Below are 16829 nucleotides of genomic sequence, written 5' to 3' on the forward strand. Positions count from 1 at the left end.
ATAGCTAGGGTTAGGGTTAGGGTTAGGGTTACAGCTAGGGTTAGGGTTAGGGTTTCAGCAAGGGTTAGGGTTAGGGTTACAGATAGGGTTAGGGTTAGGGTTACAGCTAGGGTTAGGGTTATGGTTAGGGTTAGGGTTCCAGCTAGGTTTAGGGTTAGGATTATAGCTAGGGTTAGGGTTAGGGTTAGGGTTACAGCTAGGGTTAGGGTTAGGGTTACAGCTAGTGTTAGGGTTAGGGTTACAGCTAGGGTTAGGGTTATGGTTAGGGTTAGGGTTCCAGCTAGGTTTAGGGTTAGGATTATAGCTAGGGTTAGGGTTACAGCTAGGGTTAGGGTTAGGGTTATAGCTAGGGTTAGGGTTAGGGTTATAGCTAGGGTTAGGGTTAGGGTTACAGCTAGGGTTAGGGTTAGGGTTTCAGCAAGGGTTAGGGTTAGGGTTACAGATAGGGTTAGGGTTAGGGTTACAGATAGGGTTAGGGTTATAGCTAGGGTTAGGGTTAGGGTTATAGCTAGGGTTAGGGTTAGGGTTACAGCTAGGTTTAGGGTTAGGGTTTCAGCAAGGGTTAGGGTTAGGGTTACAGATAGGGTTAGGGTTAGGGTTACAGCTAGGGTTAGGGTTATGGTTAGGGTTAGGGTTCCAGCTAGGTTTAGGGTTAGGATTATAGCTAGGGTTAGGTTTACAGCTAGGGTTAGGGTTAGGGTTATAGCTAGGGTTAGGGTTAGGGTTATAGCTAGGGTTAGGGTTAGGGTTACAGCTAGGGTTAGGGTTATGGTTTCAGCAAGGGTTAGGGTTAGGGTTACAGATAGGGTTAGGGTTAGGGTTACAGATAGGGTTAGGGTTATAGCTAGGGTTAGATTTAGGGTTACAGTTAGGATTAGGGTTAGGGTTACAGCTAGTGTTAGTGTTATGGTTACAGCTAGTGTTAGGTTTAGGGTTATAGCTAGGGCTAGGGTTAGGGTTACGGCTAGGGTTAGGGTTACAGCTAGGGTTAGGGTTAGGGTTACAGCTAGGGTTAGGGTTAGGTTTACATATAGAGTTAGGGTTAGGGTTATAGCTAAGGTTAGATTTAGGGTTACAGTTAGGATTAGGGTTAGGGTTATAGCTAGGGTTAGGGTTAGGGTTACAGCTAGGGTTAGGGTTAGGGTTTCAGCAAGGGTTAGGGTTAGGGTTATAGCTAGGGTTAGGGTTAGGGTGTAAGCTCGTGTTAGGGTTAGGGTTACAGCTAGTGTTAGGGTTAGGGTTACAGCTAGTGTTAGGGTTATGGTTAGGGTTAGGGTTCCAGCTAGGTTTAGGGTTAGGATTATAGCTAGGGTTAGGGTTAGGGTTAGGGTTACAGCTAAGGTTAGGGTTAGGGTTACAGCTAGTGTTAGGGTTAGGGTTACAGCTAGGGTTAGGGTTATGGTTAGGGTTAGGGTTCCAGCTAGGTTTCGGTTTAGAATTATAGCTAGGGTTTGCGTTACAGCTAGGGTTAGGGTTAGGGTTATAGCTAGGGTTAGGGTTAGGGTTATAGCTAGGGTTAGGGTTCGGGTTACAGCTAGGGTTAGGGTTAGGGTTTCAGCAAGGGTTAGGGTTAGGGTTACAGATAGGGTTAGGGTTAGGGTTACAGATAGGGTTAGGGTTAAAGCTAGGGTTAGGGTTAGGGCTATAGCTAGGGTTAGGGTTAGGGTTACAGCTAGGGTTAGGGTTAGGGTTTCAGCAAGGGTTAGGGTTAGGGTTACAGATAGGGTTAGGGTTAGGGTTACAGATAGGGTTAGGGTGACAGCTAGGGTTATGGTTAGGGTTTCAGCTAGGGTTAGGGTTTGGGTTATAGCTAGGGCTAGGGTTAGGGTTACGGCTAGGGTTAGGGTTACAGCTAGGGTTAGGGTTAGGGTTACAGCTAGGGTTAGGGTTAGGTTTACATATAGGGTTAGGGTTATAGCTAAGGTTAGATTTAGGGTTACAGTTAGGATTAGGGTTAGGGTTACAGCTAGTGTTAGGGTTATGGTTACAGCTAGTGTTAGGTTTAGGGTTACAGCTAGGGTTAGGGTTAGGGTTATAGCTAGGGTTAGGGTCAGGGTTACAGCTAGGGTTAGGGTTAAAGCTAGGGTTAGGGTTAGGGTTGCAGATAGGGTTAGGGTTACAGATAGGGTTAGGGTTGGGGTTATCGCTAGGCTTAGGGTTAGTGTGACAGCTAGGGTTAGGGTTCGGGTTATAGCTAGGGTTAGGGTTAGGGTTACAGATTGGGTTATGGTTAGGATTTTAGCTAGGGTTAGGGTTAGGGTTTTAGCTAGGGTTTGCGTTAGGGTTATGGTTACAGCTAGGGCTAGGGTTTGGGTTAGGGTTATAGCTAGGGTTAGGGTTAGGGTTACAGCTAGTGTTAGGGTTAGGGTTCATGCTAGGGTTAGTGTTATAGCTAGGGTTAGGGTTAGGGTTATAGCTAGTGTTAGGGTTAGGGTTACAGCTAGGGTTAGGGTTATTGCTAGGGTTAGGTTTAGGGTTATAGCTAGGGTTAGGGTTAGGGTTACAGCTAGGGTTAGGGTTAGGGTTTCAGCCAGGGTTAGGGTTAGGGTTATAGCTAGGGTTAGGGTTAGAGCTAGTGTTAGGGTTAGGGTTATAGCTAGGGTTAGGGTTAGGGTGTATGCAAGTGTTAGGGTTAGGGTTAGGGTTACAGCTAGGGTTAGGGTTACATCTAGGGCTTGGGTTATGGTTAGGGTTAGGGTTCCAGCTAGGTTTAGGGTTATGATTGTAGCTAGGGTTAGGGTTAGGGTTAGGGTTACAGCTAGGGTTAGGGTTAGGGTTACAGCTAGTGTTAGGGTTTGGGTTACAGCTAGGGTTAGGGTTATGGTTAGGGTTAGGGTTCCAGCTAGGTTTAGGGTTAGGATTATAGCTAGGGTTAGGGTTACAGCTAGGGTTAGGGTTAGGGTTATAGCTAGGGTTAGGGTCAGGGTTATAGCTAGGGTTAGGGTTAGGGTTACAGCTAGGGTTAGGGTTAGGGTTTCAGCAAGGGTTAGGGTTAGGGTTACAGATAGGGTTAGGGTTACGGTTACAGATAGGGTTAGGGTGACAGCTAGGGTTAGGGTTAGGGTTTCAGCTAGGGTTAGGGTTAGCGTTATAGCTAGGGCTAGGGTTAGGGTTACGGCTAGGGTTAGGGTTACAGCTAGGGTTAGGGTTACAGCTAGGGTTAGGGTTAGGTTTACATATAGAGTTAGGGTTAGGGTTATAGCTAAGGTTAGATTTAGGGTTACAGTTAGGATTAGGGTTAGGGTTATAGCTAGGGTTAGGGTTAGGGTTACAGCTAGGGTTAGGGTTAGGGTTACAGCTAGGGTTAGGTTTACAGCTAGGGTTAGGGTTAAAGCTATGGTTAGGGTTTGGCTTGCAGATAGGGTTAGGGTTACAGATAGGGTTAGGGTTGGGGTTATCGCTAGGCTTAGGGTTAGTGTGACAGCTAGGGTTAGGGTTCGGGTTATAGCTAGGGTTAGGGTTAGGGTTACAGATAGGGTTATGGTTAGGATTTTAGCTAGGGTTAGGGTTAGGGTTTTAGCTAGGGTTAGGGTTAGGGTTACAGCTAGGGCTAGGGTTTGGGTTAGGGTTATAGCTAGGGTTAGGGTTAGGGTTACAGCTAGTGTTAGGGTTAGGGTTCCAGCTAGGGTTTGGGTTAGGGTTAGGGTCATAGCTAGGGTTACGGTTAGGGTTACAGCTAGTGTTAGGGTTAGGGTTATAGCCAGGGTTAGGGTTAGGGTTGCAGCTAGGGTTAATGTTTGGTTTACAGTTAGGGTTAGGGTTTCGGCCAGGTTTTGGGTTTGGGTTACAGCCAGGGTTAGGGTTAGGGTTAGGGTTTTATGGACAGGCTGCCAGACGTGGCATTCCTGAAGCGGGGGGTGGTGGGGAGGGGGGATGTTCTCGGTGTGATGGGTCAACCCTGTTGCGAGCGTGGCGACCTTACCTGCTGTGTCCAGGTGGCGTCTCACTCAGGAGCTTAGTGTCATACAGCACAAAGGAGGAGCAGGATTAAAGATAATTATTTTACAACTTTTAGTTTCAGCAGTAATAATAGCAGTTGTAATAATAATAATAATAATAATAATAATAATAATATTAATTTTTACTGCCTTACGGCTTCCAGGAAGATTGCGTGTTGACAGAAGCCTCTGCGCATGCTCAGTCTCGATCACTGGTGCTCCTTTGGTGGACTTGGAGCTCTCTGTATCTAGGATGCATGGTGCAAATCTAACTATTATTTGTAGCTGATTTAATTGCATGACATATTCATTGAATGGAATCCAGATGAGATTTGGGCAGGCAACTCAATTTCAGAAACAACTAGTACAACTACTGATATCATTTTTTTAAAGACAGTTAAAAAGTTGGATGTAGTCCCCTATATGTATACAGCAGTGTATGGCTATTATACTGACACAGTGGACTATATGTTTGTTCCACATGAAGTGTCACGATTTCATATTTCTCTTTCTCACCTTCAGCTACCTCCCATGGTTTGAAGTGTTCTACAAGCTCCTCAATGTCGTTGCTGATTACACCATCAAAGGCCAGGTGAGTGAACAGGTGTGTTGTTGTGAAGGATTCTATAGTCACCATCCTCATCTGCTGTATTTGGCACAGAAATGTGAAATGATTGGAACGTATTTTTTCCTTCATGTTTAATTTCACATGAATACTGCTGATATTGCTAATAATAATTCCACGACGATGCCATTTTATGGGCATATTTTCTTACAGCGGATGCAAATTTGTGTGCATGTAGGAGAATGTGTGTATCATTATGTACTTGTACTCGCATTCAGACGTTTGTACTTTTGTATGTGTGATTCAGGATGGCCAGCAGAGGGAGCTGTTGGAAACATTGTACACTCTCCCTATCCCTGAGCCCGGTGTGCCTGTTCATCTCAGTGTGGTGAGTCTGATGGTGCTATTGTGGAAATGGCCCAGGAGCTCAGACTGAAGGAAGGAAGTCAGACTCTAGGCTCACTCAGGTTCAGAACTTATTCATACCACAGTGCCAGCACTACGGGCTCCAGGAGGCCCTGCTGGCAGTCACCTGATTGGTGGGCTGTGGGTCTCCTTCCTGTAGTCTGAACAGGATTGAATCAGTGGTGAGTGCAAGGGTTCTGCTAGCATGATGATCAGCAGTCGTGTGTCTGGATCTTATTGGTTAGTCATTGGTTGTGGTCATGTGTCTGGGGGTTTTTTGCTTCTGTGGTTCCCCTTTGGACTTTCCTGATTGGTTACTGGGTCGTGCTAATGAGTTATTTTTCTTTCATCATCTTTTTTCTGAAGCACCACATCAGTCCAGACACTATTGTCCTCTTTTCCTTTCATCCATTCCCACATCACTTATTATCCCCCTCTCTCCACTTCTTCTCTCCTCTCAATGTTTTTTTTCTTTTCATAGCTGTAGGGACTATATCCATCTGTACCCAAATTTATCAGAAAAAAACTGTAAATCTGCAGAGTAATGTGTGACTATAATCTTTTTAATGAGCACCTTATTAAATGCAGAGGTATAGCCTATAGACAGCCCACATTCAAATAATTAAAGTGAGCATGAATACTACAAAAAGTTTGTTTTCTTCTCTTCACATGGTAAATGAACAATTTTTTGACTACTTTAGTCTTTAGTTCCTGTTCTGGAAACCAAAAAATTGTTCCTTCTAACAAAGAGTGTCAAATGACAATGATCACTCCTTGTGTGTGCAGCATTCTCACTTCGTTGTGCCTGACATCCGGCAACTTCCCAGCATTCCCGAAAACGTGAGTCCTTCGTCTCTGTCCTGCGTCTTCCCATTTTGCCAGCTGACGCATTTACCTGCTCTGGTTCTGCTTTGGTCTTTGGTCATTGTTATGGAGGCCCATGTGATGTGAGAGCAGATCTGTACTCTGTCTCTCCTTATTTTTATTTAATATAATGCTCTGAAAAAAGGTTTTCTTGGATAAGCCTAAAATTTGACTTAATTTTGTTACACCTATATGTTTTAAGTTCATTGAAAACCTAAAAAATATATAGGTGTAAGAAACTAAAAGTAAATTTTTTTGGTTTATCCAATACATTTTTTTCAGTGTATATTAGATTTAATGCAGGCATAGTTTGAATTAATTACTAATTAAAATGCTTTGCATTCAAATATATACAGGCACAGGGACCAAGTTTTGAGTGTTATAACCAGCAGTAGGAGTCATTTCATAAACCTACAATGTAACATTGAATGTCATAGTAGATACAAAAGCAGGGGTCTGCATCCCAGGTCTTGGAGAGCCAAAAGGTGTACTGTGTTTAATTCTTACTGGCCACTTCATTGGTCAAATCCTCACGTGGATTCTTGGATTTGAATTGGTCGCTCATTTTGATGAAAAATCAACATAATGAAATGTGATGTCATCAATGACCACCCTTCCTTCTCTCTGTCCATCTTTGTCTCGTTACAGAGAAGCCTAACAGAGTATTTTGTAGCAGTAGACGTCAGTAACATCCTCCATCTGTATGCTAGTATGCTTTTTGAACGGCGAATCCTCATCTGCTGCACCAAGCTAAGCACTGTGAGTAGAGCTTTCCCTCCTGTGCTCACCCCTGTCATGTGACATGAGTGAAACTTGAGCTGAATTTTTTTTTGTGTCCCAATTTGCGAAGTTTTTAGTGGAGTCCAGAGATGCCACTGACATATTGCTGCCAAGACGACAAAGTGGTTCTATTTGACACAGTGTCATTGACAGGGATATGTATGCGTGTGTGTGTGTGTGTGTGTGTGCATGTGTATGCATGTGATTTGTGTTTCCTGCAGTTAACCTCCTGTATCCACGGCTCGGCGGCCATGCTGTACCCCATGTTTTGGCAGCACGTGTACATCCCAGTCCTCCCTCAGTACCTCATAGACTACTGCTGGTGAGTATGGAACACTAGGAAGATCCTGCACTGATGTGATTGGGTGATCTTTGTTGTGCCTCATTTGCGATTGGACAGCATCTGTCCTGCTTTTACTCTGAGTGGGAAAGTGTCTCTTTTACCGTGATTATACAGTATTTATCCTATCTTCACTGTGTTTGTATGAATACTGTCTGTTCATACATTTAGGGGGTTTTTGCTGCTGTTAAACTGAGAAAAAGTTTTTTTTTTTGACCTGAAGACAATATGAAGGTTAAGCACTGAAAGGAGAGGAGCGAAGAGAAAGTCAGTGAGAGTGAGCACCATGGTGTTCAGCTAGAGGCGGTCAACACATGTCATGTTTTTATTAATGAACAAATGACTGATTTGCGTACTGTACAGTTGCACTGTAGAGTTGGCACCCCCTGATTTGCATATATTTAAATAAAAAGAAGACATATGTTCTGGATCTTGCTTCAGTTTGTCCCAACAGCAGATTGTACCTCCCCACAGACTGACTAGCCTGGTGTTAATTAGCTGCGTTCAAGGCCAAGGGGAGGAACCAAAAAAGCTAATTAGGATATTCTCCCAACCCCCCAAGCTTTACTCAGTCAGTCAGGGCTGTGTGCCAGGAATAATTTACAACCAGGGCCGCCACGCCATTGGCCAGGTGCTCTGTGCAGGAGCCAGAATGTTCAGGGCAGGCCACGCCCTCATTTGGGTCCACATTGAGCTGTGAGACACCAGCCAGGCGTGCAGGAGCACAGTTTTGCTGTTATCAGCATGCTGCTTCTCTATTGACCATCAGTAGATGAAATGAATGTGAAAGAAAATGAATGTGCAGCACAGGAAGGACTCATCAGGTCCTTGTCCCCAGTTTCCTACCCTTTCATCAAACCTCCAACCTCCTTTCTCAAAATGTTTTAAATAAATACTGTGTATTTGTGCTGCTCTGTTTCAGTGCTCCCATGCCCTACCTCATTGGAGTGCACTCCAGCTTAATGGAGGTAAGCCCCTTCACACTGAAACTCTCCCTGCTCATGATGTCTGTCTTCATCACTGTATGAAATTGCACTCTGGGGGAACCTCTGGTAGTGCCTCCGTCTAAAGCAGGGGTCATGCCCCCCCAGTCCTGACCGTGTCCGTGGGGAGTCCCACAGAGTGAGGCACTCTTGGCCACAGCGCCATTGAGGGCTATAGTCGGTAGGGCTACCCCCACCTCATCACACAGTGCTTCTCCATTTTGTGACGCGATGTTGTCATGATCCCTCTGTTGTCCCTGTGTACAGTAGATGGTAAACGGCTGATGTTATATTCACTGTCTCTCTGTGCAGAAAGTGAGAGGAATGATGCTGGAAGACGTGGTGATCCTCAACGTCGACACCAACACTCTGGAGACTCCATACGATGATCTCCAGTGCCTGCCTAATGATACGGTCAGTACTGTGATACTTTTACAATCTAGCCAATAAGCAAATTAATGGTAAATACACCAATGGGAAACACAGGACTTGGGTTGATCAAGTTGGCATATTATGGCAAAAAATAGTTTTTTTTTTTTTATCAGAACGCAAGTGAATTAGTGAAAAATGCAGATTTTGAAAAGTCCTGCATTCCAAAGATGCAGCATTCCTTGGGCTAGCATGACCTGTTAGAGAACCTGTGCTTTGTAGTTGTCCAATGACCATGATATGCACTTTTGTACGTTGCTTTGGATAAAATTGTCTGCTAAATAAATGTCATGTAATGTCACACTGATTAATTTATGTTGGGTTCAAAGATCTGATGTATTAAAGCCTAGACAGAAGTACTTCTAGAGGATGCACTGCATTTATTTCAGCCTACTGTCTCATACAGTATCTACAGAGGTAAAACAAGTTGTTCATAAATCCTGGAACATTTTTCAAACAGACCCTTGTAAGCAGATCTTTTGAAAGTCTTCCTAGATTTTGTTGGAAATGGTATAATTTAAGTGATTATTTCATGCCAAATATCCCGTACATGCCAAAAAAAGATGATGATTTTCTGCCACATATTCCCAGTGTTAATTTCCCTTGGCATAATTGTGTCCACTGTCATGGTATGGTGAAACGAAATCATTGAAGCATTGAAGCTATCACACTGCCACACGGAAACAGAGATAAAATCCTCCTTCAGAGAGGTTCTTTTTGGATTTACTGTTTGTGTACATAATGCCAGAAGCCCTTAATGAGTGGCTGTCATTGACTTTTCATATGACTCTTGCTCGTTTCGTGCATGTGGTTGGCCCTGTGATGTCCCATGTGATTTATCCTGTTGCAGCAGATTGGCTATATATGATTCATTACACTTTGTGTTTTGTATGTTACTTCTTGCACACTGAAGAACGCAATCTTGCCTGAACCATTTGCGAAAAATTTTGAATGGGAGTGCTGTCATGGATCGTATTGATTTCATACTTTTTAGATGCGAAACACCTCATGGACCTGGCTTGTAACTCACTCACTCACTCACTCACTCGCTCACTAACTCACTTTTAGCACGTTGAAGATTCTCCACACAGGGTAGCTATGAGCACTCAAGTAACTGACAGTAGTGGGAGTGGTGCTTTGCGTCAATGACACTGCATGTCCTTGTTGTAGGACTCAGCTTCCTGTCTTACTCATTATAATGTGGAGTTGAGTGTGTTCCTTTTCATAATTACCTGTAGGTAGCTGACATTAGGCTGTCCTGTAGCATGGCTGCCCTTGCCCACTGTCTGATGGACTCGATATAAATGATATAAATGATGTGAATGATGTGAATGATGTGAATGATGTGAATGATGTGAATGATATGAATGCCGAAATGAGTCACCGGAGGAGTTTTATTGGCCCCCTGGTAGCAGCGCCAGACCCCAAGGCTCCGCCCACAGTCCGGTGTGGAGGTCCGTTAATGGGACACGGTGGCAATAAAGGCTCAACATCAGAGACCTGTGTGCCCGTAAAGCACCCGGTGCCTCTGTGCGCAGGAACCCCATAAAACCACCAGGGACTTCCTCTCTTTTACTAGCCACCCTGCTTTACTCTTCAGAACAGCCGCGATACTGCGTTTACTGCTTTTCATTTCTCCCTCTCTCCCCCCCCCCTCGCTCCCCTCCTCCATCATGCATGTATTATAGGGCCGTTTGGAACACTGGACTACATGTCTGCTCTGTAGAACAGGAGGTAGATTTATGTGCACCAGAAATGTATTTGGTGCAACAGCTATTCCCGAGTTTTTGGGTTACAGAGCTGCTTGGTCAGTTACTCTCGGCTGTAATCGAGCATGTTGGTCAGTAACTCTGGGGGTTAATCAAGCCTGTTAGTCAGTTACTGTGGGGTTTAATTAAGCTTGTTGGTCAGTTACACTGGACTTTAATCAAACCTGTTGGTCAGTTACTTTGTGCTGTAATCACATAAAACCGCACACCATAACTGAGGGTTGACACATCTTGGAATCTCTCTTGAATGCTGCTTTTTTCATACATTTATGATTTAGTTTTGTGATACATTACTGTGTGTGGTCCACAGGTGTCAGCCCTGAAGAGCAGACTTAAGAAAGTCTCCATGGCGACGGGTGATGGGGTGGCCCGGGCCTTCCTCAAGGCACAGGCGGCCCTGTTCGGCAGCTACCGGAGCGCCCTGCAGATGGAGCCGGTGAGAGAGGGGCTGAGCAGGAGCAGATGGGGCGGGGTGGGGGGAGAGAGAGGCTGAGCGGGGTGAGGTGGGGCGGGACAGGGTGGGGACAAGAGAGGAGCTGAGCGGGGAGAGTTTGGGCGGGACAGGGTGGGGGTAAGAGAGGGGCTGAGCGGGGCGAGATGGGGCGGGACAGGGTGGGGGTGAGATAGGGCATGACAGTCTGTATTGATATAGACCCAGGTAAGTCTGTACAGATAGAAACACTTAGGTGAGTCTGTACTGATATAGACACATAGGTGAGTCTGTGCTGAATGAGACACATAGGTGAGGTTACTGATATAGACACAGGTAAGTCTGTCCAGATAGCAATACACAGGTGAGTCTTTACTGATATACACACATAGGTGAGTCTGTACAGATAGAAACACTTAGGTGAGTCTGTACTGATATAGACACATAGGTGAGTCTGTGCTGAATGAGACACATAGGTGAGGTTACTGATATAGACACAGGTAAGTCTGTCCAGATAGCAATACACAGGTGAGTCTTTACTGATATACACACATAGGTGAGTCTGTACAGATATAGACATACAGCCTGTAGTACTTGAGACATGTAGGGGATTCTGCTTGTAGAGACAGACAGGTCAGGGGTACTTGTCTTCTTTGTCCTGTTCAGGTTGGGACATCTTCCTGTTCTCTGTGACGAGCCCCTATCCCGTCAAACAGTATTAATTGGTTGTCAGAAGCCGCCTGTATTACGGGACAAATGCCCCTGAATGAGAAAGCGAAAGCGCACTCCTCCGCCGCGCACCCCCGCCCCTCACGTCCGCGTGGAGCACTGCGAACGCTCGTCCGGAGCGCTGGAGAGGCACGGGCCTCATTACCGCGATTGGAGCGGACGGCGCTAAGCTGCTGTCGGCCCCGCGTTTGACAGCCAATTACGCGAATGCGGCTCGTGCGCTGATAGCCGGCAACAGTGGACGCTGAGCCGCGATTCTCCCCGAGAGAGATAATGGGCTCCTAGGCTTCCCCACCGAAAAACAAACGAGATTTGTATTTCAAGTGACGTTTATCCTCGCAAAGAAATAAACATCTCCCCGCCAGCGCGGGTTTCCGAAAATGTTCCCTAAACGCTTAATTTGCGTTGCCCGAGGCAACTGTGTCCTGATCTGTCCGTGCCCATTATTTTGCGTTGCTCTTTCAACTGTCGAAACCGCTGCCAAATTTAAAACCCCGTCCGGTTGATAGAAAATGGTTTTCCCCTCTTTTCAGGGATGATCAGACAGATTAAAGCAAATGCCTTTGTATTCAGCGGTGCGTGAGAACATCGAAACAAACAGAAGATTTCTGTAGCCACATCATCTTCTTTTACACACATTGTGATATTTCTTTCTCAAAATTGAACCTCAAAGTGGAAATTCTTTTACTGAGAGACCGTTTTGTCTCCTAGCAATCTGTGTGCCCTGTTTGCACTTTTCTGGTATTGAAAAGACTTTAATCAGTGTTGGCTCTAGGTGGGCTACCTTTAAAAAGAAATAAAGAAAAAAAAAAACAGCTGCATTCAGTAGGAACATAAAATTGAGTGGAATTTCAATCCATACTGAGTACAAAGGAACCTATTTTATTAGAAGGTTCCATTCTGCAATCTTCTTATTTTATTACTGTGTATTTGGAAATTGTATATGTGGTGCGTATAGTACAGACATGGAATTCCTTTTGGGTCCTTATTTCCGACAGTATGCATTTTGTCGTATATAGTGCTGGGGATAAAAATGTATGAAGGACTGATACTGTTCTTGGGGGCATGCTGGAGTTCCTCAGTGTTGTGGCTCCACCATCGTTTCCCCTCTTGCCCTTTTTCTAACACAACACTGCTATCTAGCGGCCAGGCTTGGCAAAGCTTTTATTAACATTGGCCATGTGAATGAGAAGTATGGGAAGAACATTATTTTCTGCTGATTTAGTTGAGAAAATTATTTTAGATCCATGCAAAATTTAGTTTATAATGTTTATAATAATTTTATTAATGAAGTTTTGCATGGATCTAAGTGTGTGGAAATGTTTTTCTCGACTTTGAAAATCCAGCCTCTTAGCAAAGCCTGTATCTGGGTGAGTGGTGGATATACATTACATATGCTTTTTAAAAAAATCCAATTTGACTACATTTGAAGGCAAAAAATAAAATATTTACTTATTGAGATACAGCATTTTAACATCTGTGCATTTGCTGCACAGGATAATCATCAATAAATGAAAAATAAAATAAAAAAAACAAGCACACTTACACTGTGACTCTGATACTGGCCTTTTACGTCCAGTCTGCATCATAAACAAGCTCTCCTGATCAGTGTCATAAACAGCTTCCCTCCATCTCCACCAAGAGCTTGCTCCCTGGGTCCGTTGGTAAAGATACCTCACACAGCAGCACAGGTTATAGTCACAGATTCTCTATAGTAGCCAGATGGTCAGGTCCTGCATTCCTTCCATCCTGTATGCCTTTTCACTCGTGGAGTTTCCTGTGAAACTGCAGTGATTCAGATGAAGCCTGTACATTTAGGATCGGTGAGCAGGCATAGTGAAATAGGGATGGGACTTTGGCGTCCTCGCCATCTTTCGAACAGGAACCAGAGAGGAGTTCCATCAGTCACAAGGTATGTTGGTAACAACAAATAGAGCACCAGCAGTGATTGCTGCATACTTTCTTCCAAGGTATCTGCAAGGTAAGGTGACATCACATCACATCTGTTGTGTGATGTCATCCCTACTTTATTGTCCATTTCAGTGACATCCCCGTAAATTGTCACATGCTTTCAGGGGGAGCCAATCACGTTCAACAAGGAAGTCTTTGTGTCCCATCGCTCCAGTACCATGAGATACTTCCTGCAGAATGCTACACAACTGCAGCTCTTCAAACAGGTACATGCTCGCACACCACACACGACACACACATACACATGCACACACACACACCACACACATACACACACACACACTCCACACACGACACACATACACACCACACACTCTCACACAAATACACACCACACACACAAACACATGTGACACACACACACACACACACACACACACACACACACACACACACACACACACACACACACACACACACACACACACACACACACACACACACACACACACACACACACACACACACACACACACACACTTTGTATTGCCCCAGTGAATTGTTCAGCAGTATGCGATAAGGCCACTGCCAGTGTAATCGTTTGGTCACGTTATCAGCAGTGATGATGATGTCTGTTCCTCATCTTTGGCCTCTCTGCAGTTCATCGACGGGCGTCTGGAGCTGCTGAATTCTGGAATAGGTTTCAGCGATGTGTTCGAGGAGGAGATCAGTGCGGGAGAGTACGCAGGTCAGATGTCTGTTTCTCACACTTTCCTTTACTCACACATTTTATTTATAAGTTTTTTATTTTACTGCCTTTCTCCTGATCTCGGTCTCAGGCTGTGATGTCCATCTTTGTGTTCTACTGCGTTTCGCTCTGTATGGTGTATGCTGTACTCTGTTTATGTAAGGCTCTTGGCTTGGCCATCAAGAGCCTTCCATAAACAGTTTTTCATTTATCCTACTCAGTATGATGCAAATTAAATGAACAAATAAATAAGCAAACGTGTATCCCACTGAGATAGAAAGTCTCCTTTTCAAGGGAGTCCCAGTGAAACAGGCAGCATCAGATAAGATATATTACATTGTGGTTCCAACAGCACAGTAAATTAAAATACAATGACAGCATACAAGCTATTCTTGGATATCAATTATTATAGAAACAATAATAGCAGTATTCTTTAGTTACAAAATAAATATATTTTAAAATAATATAAAAACATTTAAATTTAGGCTTATGCAGTGAAACCTTCATACCTGCTTTATATGGTTAAATCATTCCCATCCATGTGTTACATCGTCCGATAACGTATTCTGTGCTTGCTCTTCTACAGGCAGTGACAAGAGCTACCACCAATGGCTCTCCACAGTGAAGGTAAATATCTCTGCAGTAACATTCTCTACAGTGACCATTGATACAGGCATGTTTTAACGGAACAAATTTTTTATGGAACAAGTGAAACGAAGGACAGATTCTCCTCCTTGCTCTAAACTCTCTACACTGCCCCCTGTCTCCAACAGAAAGGCAGCGGTGCCATATTTAACTCGGTGAAAACAAAGGCCAACCCCGCCATGAAGACTGCCTACAAGTTTGTGAGTGCTGTTCTGGTGTAGATTTATTTGTGTCTTAACATCATATTGCTTGCTCTCTCCATGTATTCAATGTGTGTTGCTACTTTGGCTTTGATTCTGGTTCAGTCCCCTGTTAGAAGCAAGGTCAGGTCATCGTCACCTTTGTCATGTCTTGTGTTGGGTAGCTAAACATGTGTTTTGCGTTATATAAATTGTCCAACATCAGTTCTACATCAGTCGGTTTTATGTAAACGAGGCTGCGGTCTTGTATCCTGAGTGTTGAAGTCACTTTTGTTTTTCTTTCAGGCAAAAGATCACGCTAGGATGGGGATCAAAGAGGTGAAGAGTCGTTTGAAACAAAAGGTATCTTGAATTTTGTTGTTTTTTCTTACGGGGTTTTTATTTTCTCATTTATGCAGATGCGTCTCTTGCCCTCCCTTTGAATAAACAAGGCCTCTTGGAACGCCAACCTCAACTTAGCCACACCCTCTGAATCTCCCACTCCATTAAACCACGCCCCTAAATTAAGCCACGCCCCTGTAATAGAGCAAGTAACCTCTTTTCCACCTGTCTGGACCTTTAGGAGAACGGCTACATGACAGCGACCAAAGAGGGTCAAGAGCAGGCTACGAGGCCGCTTCCTGAGGGCAGGAAGTACTCTCAACCGTGTGCCCAGCAGCAGTCAATCACAGAGCACTTAGGACAGGTGGGTTAGAGCTTTGGAGGTGTGAGCATATGAGTTCTAGGCAGGGCTTCATTTCACTGTGGTGGTATATATTGTTATTTGAAGGAACACACTCTTTGAATTAAATTATTTGACCCAGTTGACAACCATAGTGTTTCTGCGTGTGTCTATCTGACATTGACAAACTAATTTGGAGTTTTTTTTTTTGGAGGGGGTGGGGGGTGGTTGGTAGAAAACAAATAATCTATTATGGTCAACTCCTAATCTTTGTGGTTATAAATGATGGTCTTTGGCCTGATTATGTGGTACTAATGAGTGTTAGGCTAAGGCCTGGTCATGTTGTGGTTGTGGGCGATGGTGTCTGACCTGGTTATGTTGTGGGCGATGGTGTCTGACCTGGTTATGTTGTGGTTTCCCAGCAGGCCTGTCCTTCCCAGCTGGTGGTGAACAAGCTCCCAGCTAACGCAGCCCAGGACAGCAGCAGCACTGAGCAGTGAGGCTCCTTCCCTCTCTCACCCATCTCTCGGTTCATGCTCACGCACTCTGAGAAAGAGAGAACTGCTTTGTAAATAGATCACTTTATAAAGCGGTGTACTTGCCCTCCAGTTCCCAACACTCTGCTCTCAGTTCTGTTTAGAGAATCTTTGCCTTCTCTCTGTGATTCTGTTGAGTACTGGTGGAATAAGGGTTCAAGATTACTTTATCAAGGGGACTCAATAAGCTTGTGAGGGGACTCAACAACCCACAATTTTTGTCTTTTCAGGCTGCGACCCTGCGTTTCACTGATGGATGTAGGGCTTACGCAGGAGGCGGAGCCTCGGGAGGAGCAGAGGGCGGAGTCTAGCCAGAGGCACTCGGCCCCGCACAGCCTGATGCCAGCGAAGGCTGCGGAGGCAGACCTTCTGGGCAATATCTTCTGGAGCCTGGAGGGGGAGCCAGAGAGCTTGCTCCCTAAGAGTCTTGTGGACCTACAGCAACTCGGGGGTGCTGAAGAGCAGCAGGCCAGCATCAAAGACCAGGTCAGGACTGCCACTGCCACCAGCCCTCTTCATTTCACTTCAGATTGCACTCAAGGGGTCTTTCTGAAATATTATGATCTCTTCAACTGATTTTACATTCCACAGGATTACACACTTGCTCAATATACATTTAAGATATGGATCACTTTATTAGACATATTTTACCCCTTTAGACACCCAGTTAAATTCCTGCAGATTACAAACAAATTTCAAAAGAAACCTCTATTTTCTCTATTCAGGATAAAATACTTAATTAATAGAACTTTTTTTTTACCCTTTTGTTAGTAATATGTTTTCTAGAAAAATTTCAGCATTTCAAACTCAATTTGCTAAGAGAAAATATTTCCAATACTTGATTGACACTGATTACCCGTGCTGTGTATAAGTCTTACCCGCTGACTAACTCCCAC

At 44.4% G+C, this 16829-nt stretch overlaps 1 protein-coding gene across 3 annotated transcripts in view; it reads left to right on the plus strand.

Annotated features, from left to right (window-relative positions):
- LOC118213430 (DENN domain-containing protein 1A-like) overlaps positions 1–16829 on the plus strand; it is a 50865-nt gene that overhangs the window by 31977 nt on the left and 2059 nt on the right. The window contains exons 6-21 of one of the 3 annotated variants that reach the window (XM_035392402.1): positions 4461–4542; positions 4811–4891; positions 5695–5748; positions 6421–6531; positions 6774–6874; positions 7815–7860; positions 8188–8289; positions 10384–10509; positions 13308–13409; positions 13804–13891; positions 14478–14518; positions 14665–14736; positions 15022–15078; positions 15299–15421; positions 15820–15893; positions 16164–16419. In XM_035392402.1, the coding sequence (XP_035248293.1) occupies positions 4461–4542; positions 4811–4891; positions 5695–5748; positions 6421–6531; positions 6774–6874; positions 7815–7860; positions 8188–8289; positions 10384–10509; positions 13308–13409; positions 13804–13891; positions 14478–14518; positions 14665–14736; positions 15022–15078; positions 15299–15421; positions 15820–15893; positions 16164–16419 (1516 nt within the window). The remainder of the gene's footprint in view (positions 1–4460; positions 4543–4810; positions 4892–5694; positions 5749–6420; positions 6532–6773; positions 6875–7814; positions 7861–8187; positions 8290–10383; positions 10510–13307; positions 13410–13803; positions 13892–14477; positions 14519–14664; positions 14737–15021; positions 15079–15298; positions 15422–15819; positions 15894–16163; positions 16420–16829) is intronic. The other 2 variants (XM_035392403.1, XM_035392404.1) reach the window with 2 other exon arrangements.

Source organism: Anguilla anguilla, chromosome 14 (genome assembly GCF_013347855.1).
Source record: "Anguilla anguilla isolate fAngAng1 chromosome 14, fAngAng1.pri, whole genome shotgun sequence".
NCBI lineage: Eukaryota > Metazoa > Chordata > Actinopteri > Anguilliformes > Anguillidae > Anguilla > Anguilla anguilla.